The sequence below is a fragment of the Triticum urartu genome, chromosome 4A (genome assembly GCF_056163025.1).
Source record: "Triticum urartu cultivar PI428250 chromosome 4A, HENAU_Tu73, whole genome shotgun sequence".
Taxonomy (NCBI): domain Eukaryota; kingdom Viridiplantae; phylum Streptophyta; class Magnoliopsida; order Poales; family Poaceae; genus Triticum; species Triticum urartu.
In genome coordinates, this window is record NC_141876.1 from 25,544,223 (window position 1) to 25,563,891 (window position 19,669).

General features: G+C 43.5%; 1 protein-coding gene, 1 long non-coding RNA gene and 1 pseudogene across 3 annotated transcripts; all 3 read left to right on the forward strand.

Moving 5' to 3' along the window:
- Positions 1–4,007: 4,007 nt before the first annotated feature.
- Positions 4,008–6,137, forward strand: LOC147974572 (uncharacterized; annotated as a pseudogene).
- A 2,512-nt stretch (positions 6,138–8,649) lies between these two features.
- On the forward strand, positions 8,650–10,185 carry LOC147974573 (uncharacterized). The gene is made up of 4 exons (XR_015600172.1): positions 8,650–8,847; positions 8,930–9,011; positions 9,872–10,009; positions 10,128–10,185. It is a non-coding gene; the product is annotated as an uncharacterized LOC147974573 (long non-coding RNA).
- A 5,845-nt stretch (positions 10,186–16,030) lies between these two features.
- Positions 16,031–19,649, forward strand: LOC125550381 (large ribosomal subunit protein uL18-like). Of its 2 annotated transcripts, none has more exons than XR_015600173.1 (3): positions 16,031–17,821; positions 18,266–18,930; positions 19,138–19,649. XR_015600173.1 is itself a non-coding variant. In XM_087517588.1 (3 exons), the coding sequence occupies exons 1-3, from the start codon at positions 17,705–17,707 to the stop codon at positions 19,330–19,332; spliced, it is 447 nt and encodes a 148-aa protein (XP_087373714.1). In that variant the 5' UTR covers positions 16,031–17,704; the 3' UTR covers positions 19,333–19,649. The 2 variants fall into 2 exon arrangements, 1 of the variants encoding a protein (XP_087373714.1); XM_087517588.1 differs by having other exon boundaries at positions 18,796–18,930.
- Positions 19,650–19,669: the final 20 nt, after the last annotated feature.

Consider the following 19,669-nt stretch of genomic DNA (forward strand, 5'->3'; position numbering starts at 1 on the left):
AATGAGAGTTACCCTTCATTGATTTCCTTATGGTTTCTGGGTTGGAATTACATTGCGTCATTGATCATCCGATGCAGGCATGTCACGTGTTTAAAAAAGCTGACGTTCTTCATCTTTTACAAGGAAGCACGTTGGAAGTTACAAGACACTTTTGAAGAAAATTTGTGATGTGTTTTTAGGACAACTGTCTTTTCATTTTGTTATGTGCCTGCAAGCATTGTGAACAAATGTGTAAGAAAGAGAGTGATAAGGAAAAAAGGATGTTTTTGAGCGTGCCAACTTGGCTTGAGATGTGGAGATTCCAAAAATATCACTCTCTTTATGTATATCCTCCAAACTGAAAACCTCACCACAACTAACGTGGGGTAGAGATAACGAGGATTGACATCCATGCCGACAGGAGAGGTACATAAATACATGTTACTCTAGATGGCGTTTTTGTATGTTGCACATAAGTATTTACCAAGATTTCTGGTGTGTGCATTCCACATTGCAGTTTGGCAAATCTGACTTGTATCCTTGAGCCTCTTCATAGTGTCGGGGATCCTGTTCTACACATTCTTCAAGCACAGGCAGTCAGACACTGTGTGTGACTCCGCGGGGTGCGCATTTTGGAGCAACGGTCCTTGACTGTCTGAATTGTGAGGATCAAACTCCATGACTTACCTTATCCTTTGTTTTTATTGACACAACAATAGGATTGGTGACTTAACAACAAGCAAAGCTTCAACATTTAATAGTCCAAAAAATGAACCGTAGAAGCTTCATCATCTTTGAAAAAACATTAATGTTCTCACATGGAAACAACAACACAAGTTATCAAAAAAATACATACCATGTTATGAACAATGCAAATTGGTAGAAGGGTAAAATTAAATTGAACATATAGGACTGTTAAGTTTAGGAGGTAAAAAATCTAGAAAGCAACACCCAACATAGTACTTCATTGGATGCGCATCCACACAATTTTATCAACCTATCCAATGAATTGCATGATTAGATTCGTTCATGTAGGATCCGAATAAGGGTTAACAACCATTGGGCCACTCGGATGTCTTGTATTTTTCTAGAATACATACATGATAGAATGATGCAAAGCTACATTTCGAGAAAATTTACTTCAACAAGGAAAATAAATGTGAACAAGTTTTTGTCCTTGCAAATCTCAAGCACCTAACAAGAAACATATTGTTAGCTTGCCTACTCAACCAATGCATCAGTTTTTTTGGCAAGCTAATTAACCAAGTAGCCCATGTAGATAGCATTTCTCTACAGACCATCGAAGTTAAACAATGCATACGACACTTTCATATTTACAGTTCATACCAACAACACAAATTCCCTATTCCATCATTTTAAGCTTCACACAGGGAACAAAATGGAGACCCACATGACGTTCATCAGCTAGTCCTCATGATGGATGCAGTCAAACATAAATAATAACACACATAGTTTTGTAAATTTATCTTGGTAGCTTCATAAAGTAAACATCCCAAAGATTAATTGTTATCTACTTAAATTTTGTCTTAGCAAAAGTGAAACTGGAACTACAAGAACAACACTACAGGGCTAGCTATTGTAGCTGTTGTAAAGCTTCAGTTTTAGAGTTTTAGCAAAAATATACCAGGGATATATAACATAAATAGAGAGTAGCCACTTTCCTATACGTCTAGTAAAGATATACCAGGGACATAATATCATCATTTTCCTTTGTAAGTAGGCCACTCTAATGTATTGGTAAATAAAACTATAGTTCAGAGCTCCCCCTATACCTGTGTCTGTCAACAACCCAGAGACCGTATCTTACTACACCAACTACCGTACCATACCCTATCAAAGACCGTATATGCTTCTATCTCCTTTTCTTGTTGCTTGGTGATACCTTAGCTGAGGGAAACAATTATAACTCGGTGGAAATCCAACTAAATCTGCGATGTGGGACTAAAGTTCCCAGGTACAACTTACCCGTAGCAACCGACAGGCGTCTGCCCCCGCTCCATCGAGAGTCCTGCTTTCCCAGCACTCGCCTCCTGCATGGGGAATGACGACAACGTGTTGATGCGCCCCCCCCCCCTCCTCCTCCTCCCATATTGACTGCCGGTGGTCGCCTCCTGCCTTCTCACGGACCTCGACTGAAAGTGAGCATACACTCGCGGGAGGTCGCCACGAGACTGGAAGGAAGGAGAAAGGCAGGAATGCATCGGAGTAGGCTGCATTCCAGCGAGGGGTTTGCGGGAGGAGTCGACCTGAGTGAGATCGACACACCTCACTTCAGAAGTGTACTCGCTGTGGCCAACTTCTATTTGGCCCCCTCAATGCCAGTTATAAGCTTACCGACAAACCGACGGACAACCCTCTCTGTCCTGGGCTCGACCCTTTTAATTTTGTTTCCCCTTTTTATAAAATTAAAAAATAATGCGCAAGTTAAGATTCAAACTCCAAAACTCCTTCTTTATTTCTAACGGCATGCGCCTACTTCTACTTCTTTCTCTCTTGTTGTGCACATTTCTGTTTCAAGTTCTGCATGGTTTTTCTCGATGATTTTTCTTTCGGTTTTTTCATGCACAATTTTCACTTGGTTTTTTATGTTTGCTTCATTTTATTTTACTTCATTTTTTTCATGAACTTTCTTTTGAATTTCTTCACTTTTTTCTATTTTTGGACTTTTTTAAAATACATGAAACTTTTTTTCAATCCGCAAACTTTTTGCAAATTCGTGAACATTTTCCAAACTCATGAACCTTTTTCAAATCCATGGAATTTTTAAATTTTGAATTCAGAAACAACGTTCAAATTCACAAACATATTTTTCAAACTCATGGACTTTTTCAATCTTGTGATTTTTTTGCAAATCCATGAAGTTTTCATTAAATTTGTGAACCTTCTCCAAATTTCATGATCTTCTTCCCAAATTATGAACTTTGTTTTTCATTTTTGTGAACTTTATACGAAAAACAAACTTTTTTCAAGTCTTGAACTTTTTTCAATTTCATGAAATTTTTTCAAGTTCATGAACCTTTTTGAATTCATGATCTGTTTTCAAAACCTGCGAACTTTTTTAATTCATTATTTTTTTCAAAATCAATGATTATTTTTAAAATTAGCGAACTTTTTTCATATTAGCAATTTGTTTTTCAAAATCTATGAACGTTTTTCTTTTTCCAAGAACTCTTTCAGAAAACTTTATTCTTTTAATTCGTGAACTTATTTAAATGCCTTGAAGTTTTTAAAATTTCACGAACTTTTTCAAATTCGTGAAGTTTTTCTCAAATTCTCAATTTTTTTATATTTTGGCAAACATTTTACATTTTATGTACTTTTTAAAATTCACAATATTTTTCCAATTTAACAAAAAATTCTCAAATGGATGAACGTTTTAAAAAATCCGTAAAGTATTTTTTCAACTGTATTAAAACCAGCCGGTTTTTTCCTACCAGACTAGCAACACACACACACAAAAAAAACTAACAGGCAAGTGTGCGGCCGAACGAGCGGGAGCGGGCCAAGCGAGCGAGAAGCAGGAGCGAAGTTGGGCCGAGGGTACCTCTCGTGCTGTGTATACGGTCCAGGTTACATGTCAAGTTCGGCCCGCTTGTACCCAATCGCGCTCCCGTGAAGGAGACCGACACGGACCGCGAAATGCTCCCAGTATAGCCGCCGGCGGCCGCCCAGATCCCCGCCGCGCCGCGCAGCTTGCCGCCGTGTTCGACGAGGGAGCCGGGGCAAGCAAGCCTGCCTATAGCATATAGAGAGTGTTAGCAGCTGCATGGCGATCTCATGCACGTACGTGCTTGCCCACGTACTCTCCCACGATCTCCACTTCCTGCGCACGTCGCTCCACTCCCCTCTCTCTCTCTGCGCCATTGCGCCATGTACTTGTACTATATATTATGGAATACAGAACGGGAGCACCCAAGGTGCATTCTCCCTCTCGCATACTGCTCTACATGGTATCAGATACCAGGCACCTCCACTAGCCTCTCTTCCGCTGCCATTCCTGCTCGGCCATGGTGATCCCTCCGCCACCCCCTCCGCCGCCGCCCCCTCCCCCACCCTTTCATGGCGGCACCCCAAGCCCGATCCGTACCATGCCTCTCCTCACCCCCAACACCCTGGCGCAGGGCGCGCTCCTCGCTCGCCGCAACGCCGACGCGAGCTCCTCCACGGTGCCTCCGGGCCAGTCGCCGTTAGCCGCGGTCTTCATCAACCAGCATGTTCCTCTCGTGCTCAGCCTCAACCCTCCCAACTTCTCCTAGTGGCGCACCCTCTTCGAGGTGCAGTTCCAGAAGGCCGGCGTCGCCGACCACATCACCGGTCCGCCACGGCGGGCGGATGCCGCCTGGCTTCAGGACGACGCTCACGTCCTCTCGTGGCTCTACAATCGAGTCAGCCCCGACATCTTCGGCTTGGTGCATCGCCGCGGCGCGACTGCTGCTGAGGTTTGGGAGGCGATCTGCGCGATCTTCCTCGCGAACCAAGAGCACCAACTCGTCCTCCTCGCCACCGAATTCCGCCGCATCGAGCAAGGATCCTCCTCCATCCTCTCCTACTTCGCCCAGCTCAAGGACTGCGCCGATCGCCTGGCGGACTTGGGCGAGCACGTCGGCGATCGCGATCAAGTCCTGAACATGATTCGTGGTCTCCATCCCAGGTTTCGCTACGTTGTCCCCATACTCACCATGCAGTCTCCCTTCCCCACCTTCCTTCGCTGTCGTGCATTCCTTCTCCTCAAGGAAAGCCGCCACGCCGAGGACACCCCCAACGACGTTGCCCTACACGCCGCGCGCGTGCCGGCGCCTCCCAACTCCGGCGGGGGCAGCAACAACAACAACCACCCCGGCGGGGGTGGCCGTGGTGGCAGCCGCGGCAGAGGGAAGGGCAAGGTCTCCGGCGGGGGCGGGCCCCCTCAGCACGGCGGGGTTGTGCCTCCCCCTCGCTCTCCTGCCCCGGCGCCCTGGACGGGCATGGTCCACGCCTGGCCCATGTCGTGGCGCCCCCACGCTCCTGGTGCTGGCATCCTTGGGCCGCGACCCGGTGGCCTGTCTCCCTTCGCCGGCGTTGCAGCTCAGTACGGCGTGCCGCCGCCACCTGCCTCGACTCCACCAGCACACTGGCAGTACGGGGTTGTTCCCCCGCACCCGATCTACGGCCTCAACCACGCCGCGCCTCCCGCGGCGCCATCACAGGCTTGGGATCAGGCTGCCCTGGTCCAGGCCCTCAACGCCATGAGTGTGCAGCAAGGGCAGGCGTCGTCGAGCTGTGGTGGCGAATGGATCCTCGACTCCGGCGCGACATCCCACATGGCCTCCTCCTCTGGTATACTCACTTTATCCCGACCTTGTATTTCACCTGATATCATCGTTGGCGATGGATCTACGCTTGCAGTCTCGCACATAGGCCAGCACACCATCCCCACTGCCTCTCACACCATAGATCTCCGCAACATCCTAGTCTCTCCACACTTAATCAAAAACCTCATCTCCGTTAAGAAACTCACACGTGATAACCCAGTTAACGTAGAATTTGATGACTGTGGTTTTTCTTTCAAGAATCGAAGAACGAAGGCGGAGATCCTCCGCTGTGATTCTCCGGACGACCTCTACCCTCTCCACCCATCGCACCGGTCCCAAGCACCCCATGCCTTCACCGCCGTCACGCGCGATACTTGGCACCGACGTCTTGGCCACCTTGGTGACGATGCGCTGGATTGCACCCTTCGCCGCGCCTCCATCCACGCCTCTGGCGCCCCCGGCGACATCTGCACCGCCTGTCAACTAGGCAAAAGTCACCGTCTACCTTTTAGCTCTTCGGATCATATCTCGTATTTCCTTTTCCAGCTTGTACACTGTGATGTATGGACCTCGCCCGTGCTTAGTTTGTTTGGTTGTCAGTACTACTTAATTGTCGTTGATGACTATAGTCATTTCATGTGGACATACCCCCTCAAGCACAAATCTGATGTTCTGCCCACACTACGTGCATTTGTACACCTCGTCTGCACCCACTTCAACCTGCCCGTTCTAACGGTCCAAACAGACAATGGGAGGGAATTTGAAAATCATGCTGCCCGCCAATTCTTCTCCTCTCTAGGCATCGTTTTGCAAACGGACGCGCGGAGCGCGCCCTCCGTACTCTAAACGACATCACACGAGCTCTCCTCGTGCACGCCTCCATGCCATACTCATACTAGGCGGAAGCACTTCAGACAGCTACGTTTCTCCTGAACCGTAGGCCGTGTCGCCCCCGTCATCAACACACCCCATTCTTCCTACTCTATGGTGTCCACCCCGACTACTCTCACATGAGAGTTTTCGGGTGTCAGTGCTTCCCCAACATCACCGCCGTCACACCATATAAGCTGGCGCCGCGCTTGGTCCCCTGTATCTTCCTCGGATACTCACAGGATCACAAAGGCTATCGTTGCTTAAACCCTACGAGCGGCCGAGTTATCATCTCACGCCACGTCGTGTTCGATGAAAACACGTTCCCCTTTCAGCAACACCAAACAGATCGTGCCCCCTCCCCGGCGCCGGATCTCACCGATCATGTCGTCGCCCCGCCTGTTCCCCGGCGACCCTGCACCCAAAAACCCTCACGCACACTCCCCCTCCCTGTCCCACACGAGCCCACAGCCACACCCGTACCACCATCACCTTCCCCGCCCGCCTCCCCTCCCCACCACACAACACCAACACCTCCGTCCCCCTCCCACAACCCTAACTCACCACCATCCGCCTCTCCGAGCCCTTCCTCGTCGGATCACCAACCTGAACCGACCTCCGCCCCGCTCGCTCCGTCACACAACATGATCACGCGAGCCCAAGCAGGCAAGTTCTTCCCTAACCCTAAGTACCACCAAAATCTCCACACCGATGTCGGCCCCTCCATCTCTCCCGTACCCAAGTCCATGCGGGCTGCTCTGCGTGATCCAAACTGGCTAACTGCGATGCAGGATGAATACTCGGCGTTGATACAGAACCAGGCGTGGAGCCTCGTTCCTCGCCCTCCTGGAGCCAACATTGTGACCGGCAAATGGTTGTTTCGGCACAAGTTCAAAGCTGACGGCGGGCTCGAGCGTTACAAGGCGAGATGGGTGGTCAGGGGCCTCTCCCAACGACCAGGTGTGGACTTCGACGAGACCTTCTCGCCGGTCGTCAAGGCGGCCACGATCCGCGCCGTGCTCACCGTGGCGGCCTCCCGCGCATGGCCTGTCCACCAGATGGATGTGAACAATGCGTTTCTCCACGGTCATCTCCCCGAGCGCGTGTACTGCCAGCAGCCGGCTGGCTTCGTCGATGCCGCCCGCCCCGATCACGTCTGCCTCCTCGACAGATCGCTCTACGGCCTCAAACAGGCCCCGCGCGCCTGGTTTGCCAGGTTCGCTGCGTTCGCGCACGCTCGGCTTCCGCGACTCCCGATCGGATCCGTCCCTGTTCGTGTTGCACCACGACGGCGGGACGGCCTACCTACTACTCTACGTCGACGATATCATCTTGGTCGCATCGTCTATGGCTATGCTTCATCGTCTACAATAGCAGCTCTCGACAGAGTTCTCCATGAAGGACCTGGGCGCCCTTCACTACTTCCTGGGCATCGCTGTCACCAGGAGTGCCACTGGCTTCTTCCTGTCGCAGCGTGGCTACACCGAGGAGCTCCTGGAGCGCGCGAACATGGTCGACTGCAAGGCCGTGTCCACTCCCATCGACACGCACTCGAAGCTGTCCGCCACGGCCGGCGCGCCGGTCTCAGACGCCTCGGAGTATCGAAGCCTGGTCGGAGCACTTCAGTACCTGACGATGACGCGCCCCGTCATCGCCTATGCCGTGCACCAGTGCTGCCTTGTCATGCACGATCCGCGCGCTGCCCACCTCGCCCTGGTCAAGCGCATCCTGCGCTACCTCCGTGGCACGACGGACCTCGTTCTGCATCTCCAACGCTCCTCCAACCTCGACCTCGTGGCATACTCTGACGCTGACTGGGCCGGTTGTCCGGACACGCGCCGCTCGACCTCTGGCTATGCGGTGTTCCTTGGTGACGCCCTCGTGTCCTGGTCCAGCAAGCGCCAGGCCACGGTCTCGCGCTCGAGCGCCGAGGCCGAATACCGTGCTGTCGCCAACGCGGTCGCTGAGTGCTGCTGGCTCCGGCAACTCCTCGGCGAGCTCCGTGTCCCCCTGCCCAAGGCCACGATGGTGTTCTGCGACAACATCTCGTCCGTCTACATGGCTGCCAATCCAGTTCATCACAGACGCACGAAGCATATCGAGCTAGATATCCACTTCGTCCGCAAGAAGGTAGCACTTGGCGAATTCCGTGTCCTCCATGTCCCGACTACGCAGCAGTTCGCCGACGTCCTGACAAAGGGGCTCCCCTCGCCAGCGTTCCACGACTTCCGGTCCAGCTTATGCATCCGGCCACCGGACGCTACAGCTGCGGCGGGGTGTTAGCAGCTGCATGGCGATCTCATGCACGTACGTGCTTGCCCACGTACTCGCCCACGATCTCCACTTCCTGCGCACGTCGCTCCACTCCCCTCTCTCTCTCTCTCTCTCTCTCTGAGCGCCATTGCGCCATGTACTTGTACTATATATTGTGGAATACAGAACGGGAGCACCCAAGGTGCATTCTCCCTCTCGCATACTGCTCTACAGAGAGACTGGTTCGGGAATGCGGGCCAGTGGCACGGCAACGTCGCGGGTGGTGCGGCGGACGCGCATCTCTTCGACGACCCGGATGCCGCCGCCATCCCGGCGCGCCTCGACTCCCGCTTCCACGGCGAGAAGGTCGATGCTCATGCGCCTCCACGCCCTCATCTCGCAGGGCTTCTACGTCGCTCACCTCTTCCCGCAGGTCCCGCTAGCGCTCCACTCGTCGTCTCATCTCATCTCACACCGTAGATTCCGGCGACTGAATTGCGTGTGTGTGCTTGCAGCGCAGGCGGTCAAGAACGTGCCAGCATGGTTGATCGAGGTGAAGAAGCTCGTCCACCTTTACCTGTTCCACCACGCCGAGAAGTAAGCTCAGCCCCCCTTCCTCATCTGCACTTCTCCCTGCCTGTGATAAGAAGCCAAATCCTAACTAGATTCGTCTGCAATTTTTTTCCGTGTGATTAGTCCAGCCAAATGCTAAGGAGATTCGAATGCATATTTTTCCTGCATGTGATTAGTCGAGGCAGATTTGAGCTAAGTGAGAAATTTAAAAAAAACAATCTCTTCTTTATCAAAATCAAGTTCTTTGGATGCTTGGACCATGAAATTGCTGTCATTGCAATTTTGATATGTTAAAATATAATATTCTGATGTTGTGGACACTTGCATTTCACACTTGTGCACAATCTTGATTCTAGACGTGAGTAATCTTATCGAACAGACATGATGCGTTTTTATTCAGGCAAACTATTTTGTTTGAGGAAGTCTGAAATCTGTATAATGCTTCTATAGTGAAAAACTTCTGTCTGCGTTCAGCTTAGTGCATTGAGTGAATAACTCGACAAAATTAAATCATGGCCGTGGGTAATCTTAGTCCTACTCTCCTGAACAGACTTGATGCTTTGCACTCGGAGTTTAGAAATTAGAATGTGATGTTGTAATTTAGTTGTCTGAAAAAGTCTGAACCATATGCATTGTTTTTCTAGCGAGGAAACTGCACTTGTCCCCAGTATAGAAGGAAGGCTGATGGCTAACTACTGAGTATTCATTAGGGTGAGATAGTATATCTCACAAGATCTAACCAGTGCACCGTGCTTGCATGTTGTGTGCAATAATATAGGTAGCATATATGACTTTGGTATGATGCTTGATTGTGAACTTTATATATTGCTTGATTATCCTGGTTTTGCTGCTCATGTGTGGCTTGTGTGATCGCCCCAATGCAGGTTTAAATCGGCGTGTAAGTGAAGGTGTATTTCTCCTTCACGCCTTCGACGTCGACCCCCTTCCTCTGGTGTAGTACTGTTTAATCAGGCAGACCCGTTCTGGCCCACAATGCCATTTCTCTTTTTCTAAAATCCAGGGTACTTCCAAAATTCATCGAAAATTTCCCTCTTTACTATGATACTACTTTTGTAAATTTTGGGGCCCTTTGCACATATTGTTTATTGATTGTGTGTTAATTTTTTTTCCAATGAGTAGAAATCAATATCTTTCAAAAGATTCAAGGACGTTCGAGGAGTGACCAAAACCATTGAAGATGTTGCTGAGCGAGGCAAGCAATCTACTTAGATCATGTTGAACCCATATTTGCATTACACTTATAATTAATTTTCATGCATAAAGTATTGTTTACTAGTATTGCTATATTAAGTAAATTAGCTAGGGTTTAGCTATGCCATATGTCCTTAATATTGAACACCCTTTGACATTCTTATGCTAAGTTAATTAGGTAGGGTTTAGCTATCCTCTATGTGCTTGATATTGACACCCTCCTTTGACATTCTTAAAACCCCTCCTTTCTAACCATGTAGTGGTCACAAATAAATGTGCGTCATATGTGCAAGTTTAATAGTAATGCTTAGCCATGCTAGTCGCGTAAATCATAGGACTTGGGAAGAATCTTTATTACTCATAAATGTTTTACAAAAACCCAAGGGTGCCACTAATGCCCATGGGATGATTCTGAAAATAAGGTTTTACAAAATGGAGATGAAGTGGAGATTTAGTTAGGTGATTGTGATCTTGACGAGATAGTCAAAGATGTTCGGTGGATTATGAAAATTTATGTCTAGTAAATGAGCATGGTGGTTATTATATTGGCAGATAAATGGATCTTTAATAAACTTGAAGCAATTTGGGTTTAGTTAGGCGATTATGATCTTGAACCAAATTTTATGGTGGATTAGGAGATTTTGATGCAGTTCATTGTGATCTTGAGGAGATAGTCAAAGATGTCCGGTGGATTAATTAATCATGGACAATTTGGATTTAGTTAGGTGATTGTGATATCGAACCGTATTTCATGATGGATTATGAGATTTTAGGTGAATTTAGTTACGTGATTTAATCTTGAGAAGATAGTCTAAAATGTTCGGTTGATTATGAGAGTTTAGGTATGGTACATGAGCATGATGATTATTATATTGGTGGATAAATAGATCTTTAATTTTGTTTGGAACATTTTGGATTTAGTTAAGTGATTGTGATCTTAAACCAAATTTCATGGTGGATGATGAGGTTTTGGTTGGAATTAGTTAGGTGAGTGTAATCTTGATGAGCTAGTAAAAAATGTTTGGTGGATTATGTGAATTTAGGTCTAGTAGGTGAGCATGGTGGCAATTATATCGGTTAAGTAAGTAAATTTTTAGTGAGCTTGAGAAAATTTGGATTTAGTTAGGAAATTGTGATCTTGAACCAAATTTCATGGGGGATTATGAGATTTTAGATGGATTTAGTCAGTTGATTGTGATCTCGAGGAGATACTCAAAGATTTTTGATGGATTAATTAACCTGGAACAATTTGAATTTAGTTAGGTTATTGTGATATTGAACCGAATTCCACGATGATTTATGTGATTTTAGGTGGATTTAGTTAAGTTAGTATGATCTTGAGAAGATGGTCAAAGATGTTAGGTGGATCTTAAGATTTTAGGTCTAGTACGTGAGCATGGTGACTATTATATTGGTGGATAAATAGACCTTTAATTTAGTTTGAAACAATTTGAATTTAGTTAGATGATTGTGATCTTTTAAGCAAATTCACGGTGGATTTTGATGTTTCGGTTAGATTTAGTTAGGTGATTGTGATCCTGACGCGATAATCAAAGATGTCCAATGGATTATGTGAGAATTTATGTCTAGTAAGTGAGCATGGTGGTTATTATATTGGTGGCTCAATATATTTTTAACAAATTTGGAGTAATTTGGATTTAGTTAGGCGATTGTGATTTTGAACCAAATTTCATGGTGAATTACAGGATTTTAAATGGATTTAATTAGTTGATTGAGATGTTGAGGAGATAGTCCAAGATGTTCGGTTGATTAATTGATCTTTTTTTAACATAGTATAGACGCAAGCACTCATAGAAACGAGCATACACTCATCCCTATGAACGCGCACACGCACATCCTACCCCTATGAGCACCTTCGAGAAACTGAGCCAGCATATCATCTTGAGATTTTACGAAGTTGCCGTAGGTGCCTCTTAGTCGATGGAAAAAATTTGAAGTTAGTTCGGTGATTGTGATATTGAACCAAATTTCTCGATGATTTATTTGATTTGAAGTGGATTTAGTTAGGTGATCGTGTTTTGAGAAGATAGTCAAAATGCTCGATGGATTATGAGATTTTAGTTATGGTAAATGAGCATGATGATTATTATATTGGTAGACAAACAAATGTTTAATTTAGTTTGGATCAATTTGGATTTAGGTAGGTGATTGTGATCTTTTAACCAAATTTTACGGTGGATCATGAGGTTTTGGTTGGATTTAGTTAGGTGATTGGGATCTTGACGAGCTAGTAAAAGATGTTCGGTAGATTATGTGAATTTAGGTCTAGTAGGTGAGCATGTTGGTTATTATATTGGTGGATAAATGGATTTTTAGAAAACTTGGAAAATTTTGGATTTAGTTAGGCGATTGTGATCTTGAACCAAATTTTATGGTGGATTATGAGATTTCTGATGAATTAGTTAGTTGATTGTGATCTTGAGGAGATAGTCAAAGATATTCGGTGTATTAAATAATCTTTAACAATTTGGATTTAGTTAGGTGATTGTGATATTGACTAAATTTCTCTGTGATTTATGAGATTTTAGTAGGATTAAGTTAGGTGATTGTGTCTTGAGAAAATAATCAAAGATGTTTGGTGGATTATGAGATTTTAGGTCTAATAACTGAGCATGGTGATTATTATATTGGTGGATAAACAAATATTTAATTTAGTTTGAAACTGTTTAGATTTAGTTCGGTGATTGTGATCTTTTAACCTAATTTTACGGTGGATCATATGGTTTTGGTTGGATTTAGTTATGTGATTGTGATTGTGACAAGCTAGTGAAAGATGTTCGGTGGATTATGTGAATTTAGGTCTAGTAGGTGAGCATGTTGATTACTATATTGGTGGATAGAGATGAGGGCCACACAAGTGACTCAAGGCGATGATGCCACTAGTGAAAATAGTTGGTACACAAGGCAAAAGAGGAGAGAATGGGGGTAGTGGCAGCAGATGGACTTCGATCCAGCATCCCACGTGCGTGTGCACTCTTTGTTCCTTGCTGTTCGGCTTGGTGTTCTTGTCCTGTTTGCGGATTTTGTGTCACACACTTGAATAAGCATCCCACGTTGTCCTAATTTGTGCCCTTGGCCTTGACCATAGGTAGTGTTGTGTTCTCGGGCGCGTCCTGTGGGTAAAATTCAGGTATGCGTCGATTGTCCGAGCTCTTGCTCACTATTGGTGGTGCTTGAGCGTGCGGTCATGGTGTCACCCAATAAGGGAACACGGGATGTGGGATCAATACAACACACATAGCAACCCATCACCAGGCAACGGACGCCCGTCCAGACTTTCTGGAAGCGGAGGTGGACACAAAGGTGGATGTTGAGCTCCATAGCAGTCTCAGTAGTGTGCTTATTAGTAAGAGCAACACGAGCAAGAAGATCCTGGATATACTCCTCTTAGGAAATAAAGAAGCCATTAGAGGTAGAAGAAACATCAATCTCAAGGAAGTAGTGACTTCTTTAGTAAACATGGATCAATTTGGATTTAGTTAGGTGATTGTGTCTTGAGCTGATAATCAAAGATGTTTTGTGGATCATGAGATTTTAGGTCTAGTAGAGGAGCATGGTGATTATTGTATTGGTGGATAAATAGATATTTAAATTAATTTTGAACACTTCGAATTTGGTCAGGTGATTTTGATTTTTGGCCTAATTTTACGATGGATTATAAGGCTCTGGTTGGATTTAGTCACGTGATTGTGATTTTAACGAGGTAGTAAAAGATGTTCGATGAATTATGTGAATTTAGGTCTAGTAGGTGAGCATGTTGATTATTATATTAGTGGATAATTGAATCTTTAATAAATTTGGAACAATTTGGATTTAGTTAGACGATTGTGACCTTGAACCAAATTATATGGTGGATTATGAGATTTTTATGGACTAGTTAGTTGATTATGATCTTGAGAAGATATTCAAAGATGGTTGGATTAATTAATCTTGAATAATTTGGATTTAGTTAGGTGATTGTGATACTGAACCGAATTTTACGCCGGATTATGAGATTTTATGTGGATTTAGTTAGGTGATTGTGTCTTGAGAATAGTCAAAGATGTTTGTTGGACTATGAGATTTTAGGTTTAGTAGATGAGAATGGTGATTATTATATTGGTGGATAAAACAGATCTTTAATTTAGTTTGGAACATTTTTTATTTAGTTAGGTGATTGTTATTTTTCAAACAAATTCACGGTGGATTTTGAGGTTTTGTTGGATTTAGTTAGGTTATTATGATCTCGAAGAGTTAGTCAAAGATGTTTGGTGAATTATGTTAACTTAGGTCTAGTAAGTGAGCACGGTGGTTATTATATTGGTGGATAAATGGTCCTTTAGTAAACATGGAGCAATTTGGATGTAGTTAGGCTATTGTGATCTTGAATAAATTTCATAGTGGATTACAAGATTTTCAATAGATTTAGTTAGTAGATTGTGATCTTGGGGAGATGTCAAAGATGTTTGGTGGATTAATTAATCTTAAACAATTTGGAGTTGGTAGATGATTGTGATATTGAACCAAATTTCTCCGTGATTTATGAGATTTTAGTTGGATTTAGTTAGGTGATTGTGTCTTGAGATGATAATCAAAGATGTTTGGTGGATTATGGATTTTAGGTCTAATAACTGAGCATGGCGATTATTATATTGGTGGATGAACATATATTTAATTTAGTTTGAAACGATTTGGATTTAGTTATGTGATTGTGATTTTGACAAGCTAGTAAAAGATGTTCGGTGGATTATGTGAATTTAGGTCTAGTAGGTGAGCATGTTGATTATTATATTGGTGAATAGAGATGAGGGCCGCACAAGTGACTCAAGGCAATGATGCCACTACTGAAAATAACCGGTAAACAAGGCAAAAGAGGAGAGAATGTGGGTAGTGGCAGCAGATGGACTTTGATCCAGCATCCCACGTGCATGTGCACTCTCCGTTCCCCGTTGTCCGGCTTGGTGTTCTTGTGTTGTTTGCGGATTTTGTGTCACGCACTTGATTAAGCATCCCACGTTCTCCTAATGTGCGCCCTTGGCCTTGACCATAGGTAGCGCGTGTTCTCGGGCGTGTCCTGTGGGTAAAATTCAGGTATGCGTCGATTGTGTGAGCTCTTGCTCGCCATTGGTGGTGCTTGAGCGTGCGGTCATGGTGTCGCCCAGCAAGGGAACATGGGATGTGGGATCATGACAGCACACATAGCAACCCGTGACCAGGCAACGGACGCCCGTCCGGACTTTCAGGGAGCGGAGGTGGACACAAAGATGGATGTTGAGCTCCATAGCAGTCTCAACAGTGTGCTCATCAGTACGAGCAACACGAGCAAGAAGATCCTGGATATACTCCTCTTAGGAAATAAAGAAGGCATTAGAGGTAGAAGAAACCTCAATCTCAAGGAAGTAGCGACTTCTTTAGTAAACATGGAGCAATTTGGATTTAGTTAGGCAGTTGTGATCTTGAACAAATTTCATGGTGGATTACGAGATTTTTCAATGGATTTAGTTGATTGTGATCTTGAGGAGATAGTTAAAGATGTTTGGTGTATTAATTAATCTTGAACAATATAGATTTGGTTATGTGATTGTGATATTGAACCAAATTTCTCTGTGATTTATGAGATTTTAGTTGGATTTAGTTAGGTGATTGTGTCTTGAGATGATAATCAAAGATGTTTTGTGGATCAAGAGATTTTAGGTCTAGTAGAGGAGGATGGTGATTATTGTATTGGTGGATAAATAGATATTTAAATTAATATGAAACAAATTCAATTGGTTAGGTGATTGTGATCTTTTAACCTAATTTTACGATGGATTATAAGGTTCTGGTTGGATTTAGTCAGGTGATTGTGATTTTGACGAGGTAGTAAAAGATGTTCGATGAATTATGTGAATTTGGGTCTAGTAGGTGAGCATGTTGATTATATATTGGTGGATAAATGAATCTTTAATAAATTTGGAACAATCTGGATTTGGTTAGGCGATTGTGACCTTGAACCACATTTTATGGTGGATTATGAGATTTTTATGGATTAGTTAGTTGATTCTGATCTTGAGAACATATTCAAATATGTTTGGATTAATTAATCTTGAATCATTTGGATTTGGTTAGGTGGTTGTGATACTGAACCGAATTTTAAGCTGGATTATGAGATTTTAGGTGGATTTAGTTAGGTGATTGTGTCTTGAGAATATAGTCAAAGATGTTTGCTGGACTATGAGATTTTAGGTTTAGTAGATGAGAATGGTGATTATTATATTGGTGGATAAAACAGATCTTTAATTTAGTTTGGAACAATTTTGATTTAGTTAGGTGATTGTTATTTTTCAAACAAATTCACGGTGGATTTTGAGGTTTTATTGGATTTAGTTAGGTTATTGTGATCTCGACGAGTTAGTCAAAGATGTTTGGTGAATTATGTTAACTTAGGTCTAGTAAGTGAGCACGGTGGTTATTATATTGGTGGATAAATGGTCCTTTAGTAAACATGGAGCAATTTGGATGTAGTTAGGCTATTGTGATCTTGAATAAATTTCATAGTGGATTATAAGATTTTCATTAGATTTAGTTAGTAGATTGTGATCTTGGGAAGATGTCAAAGATGTTTGATGGATTAATTAATCTTAAACAATTTGGATTTGGTAGATGATTGCGATATTGAACCAAATTTCTCTGTGATTTATGAGAGTTTAGTTGGATTTAGTTAGGTGATTGTGTCATGAGATGATAATCAAAGATGTTTGGTAGATTATGGATTTTAGGTCTAAGAACTGAGGATGGCGATTATTATATTGGTGGATGAATAGATATTTAATTTAGTTTGAAATGATTTGGATTTAGTTCGGTGATTGTGATCTTTTAACCTAATTTTACGGTGGATTATAAGTTTTGGTTGGATTTGGTTAGCCGATTGTGATTTTGACAAGCTAGTAAAAGATGTTTGGTGGATTATGTGAATTTAGGTCTAGTAGGTGAGCATGTTGATTATTGTATTGGTGGATAAATAATTATTTAATAAACTTGGAAAATTTTGGATTTAGTTAGGCCATTGTCATTTTGAACCAAATTTTATGTTGGAGTATGAGATTTTTGATGGATTAGATAGTTGATTGTGATCTTGAAGAGATAGTCAAAGATGTCCGGTGTATTAATTAATCTTGAACAATTTGGATTTAGTTAGGTGTTTGTGATATTGAACCAAATTTCTCTGTGATTTATGAGATGTTAGTTGGATTTAGTTAGGATATTGTGTCTTGAGAAGATAGTCAAAGATGTTTGGTGGATTATGAGATTTTAGGTCTAATAGATGAGCATGGTGATTATTATTTTTGTGGAAATGAATCTTTAATAAATTTGGAACAATTTGGATTTAGTTAGCCGACTGTGATCTTTAACCAAACTTTATGGTGGATTATAAGATTTAGTTTGGCTCCGCTCTGCCTCTTCCTCAAGGAGCATGTGTAGTCCAGTGGTGCGGCGGCTCGTGCGGCGTGCGGTGGCCTTAGAAGATGGGCGCCGACACCTGCTGCTTGTGCACAATGGTGACTCCACGCATCTCCTGCGCCCCACAACCCTCTCCTTCCCGGCACAGGAGGAGCAGGAGCAAGGATGCCGAGGCGGTTCAGGTTTGCCTCCACCTCCGCTCTCCTCCCTGCTCTCACTCTTGTCTCCCTTTTTTTTTCTCATTCTGAGCTTCATTGAAGCATATATTTTAAATTGCTAGGTATTCCAGGTAGTTAGCTTATCTATGGACTACACCTACATTTGATGTTAGAATTCTGATACTAATTTATGTTCTTGTTGCATAGATGAATGGTGCTTTAGCTTCAATGACCAGTTTTATTGCTAAATATTTTTCCCATTGAAAGTGTCAAAGAATGTACAACTTGGTATGGAGAAGTTTTCTTATGGGGAATTAAAGATTCTTGTATGCAGAACTATTTGGGCTCCCGCAGCTGTATCAGTTGGTTTTAGTTCTCAGATTTTTACTTTGCTTTTCTTGGCAAAAAATTGGATGTATGAATCTGAGATCTGGACCTCAAGTTCACTGCTTTTCTTTTCATCTGCAGTCGCGAGGAAGAGTAGGAAGATCGGGCAGAGAGGGTTTTACATACCTCTTCCACACTGACAAGTCTTTGCTTTTCAGGATTGCCATGGCTAGCTGCTGCTGTAATGCTTTCATTTTCTGTTGTTTTGTCACTTTGTTAAACTTTGTTCTCTTATTCTGATGCTATGGTTTGTGATGGCTGGATGAGATTTGTGGTGAAAAGTCTCCTTTATTTTGTTTACCTACAGATCTTGAATGCACAATTGATAATTTTGCTTAATAGGTTAGAAATCTAAATAATAGACATTTTAAAGGACGTAGTTGGTAAACATGGAAAGCCAAAAAAAATATAGCTTACTTACAGTGTTGTTTGATCCATCGCTCTGCGGCAGGCTCACTGATGGACTTGAAGTATGCCTAATCTTGGACTGCATTTATTGCCTGTTGTTGGTCTGCTTCTTTTATTCTATATTTAGGGGGTTCTAAGCTATTGAATTAGGAAGCATATAGTTTATCCATTTGAGACCCGCTTCAGTCTGTTGGCTACTGCAGGGAGCTTTGGATGGTGGTCTTGGTATTCCACACAGTGACAAGAGATTTGCTGGCTTCAAGAAGGATAAGAAGCAGCCGGGCGCTGAGATTCACCGCAAATACATCTATGAAGGTCATGTTGCTGACTACATGAAGGTGAGTTGGATCCATTGCCCTCGTGGTATTATAATGCCATTTCTTCATTCCCTAGGGCTGTCGTTGTTGTATACATGAATTCTTTCTGGAAGATATAGCTGGGCCCGATTCACCCATATAAAGTATCCTAAAGCAAGTGTACTTTCTTCTTATTTCTGAAGCAGCTTACTGAATCTCGTTTTAACTTCTGCCCTACCCATATTTCAGCCAATAGCTGATGAGGAACCTAAGAAGTACCAATCTCACTTCAGTGAGTACATCTGGAAGAATATTGCGGCCGATGACATGGAAGCACTGTACAATAAGGTTCATGCTGCCATTTGTGCTTATCCTACCATGGCAAGATCAACTAAGGAACCTCCAAAGACGCACAAGAATTGGATATATCTTGCTGTTTATTAAAGTCAAACAACTGATAATGAAGTTTATCAATATATAGTAATGGGTATAAATGTTTCCTCATACTCATGTAGTCCGTTCATTCCTAAACTATATGTTCTTCTTTTGTTAAAACCTTAAAATATTAAGATGTTACGGTAAATAAATTCCTTCAGAATCAATAATAGAAAAGTTTTGCTATGCAATAAGATACAGTTGTATGCAAAAAATAATCTTGTATTATATAGTTATATATCAAAACTATGGATTTTCTATGCACTTCCTGCGATCATTAATGTTCATTGTCTTTGTTCGGATTTTGTTGGGCACCTGCGGCAAGCGGTGTCCAGGTCCGCGTCAC

Excerpts from the sequence above, each read along its gene's own strand:
- LOC125550381 (XM_087517588.1), top strand. The coding sequence starts at position 17,705 with ATGGGCGCCGACACCTGCTGCTTGTGCACAATGGTGACTCCACGCATC. Across the intron at positions 17,822-18,795 it reads AGGATGCCGAGGCGGTTCAG|GGAGCTTTGGATGGTGGTCT; the intron begins GTTTGCCTCCAC and ends TGGCTACTGCAG. Across the intron at positions 18,931-19,137 it reads ATGTTGCTGACTACATGAAG|CCAATAGCTGATGAGGAACC; the intron begins GTGAGTTGGATC and ends CCCATATTTCAG.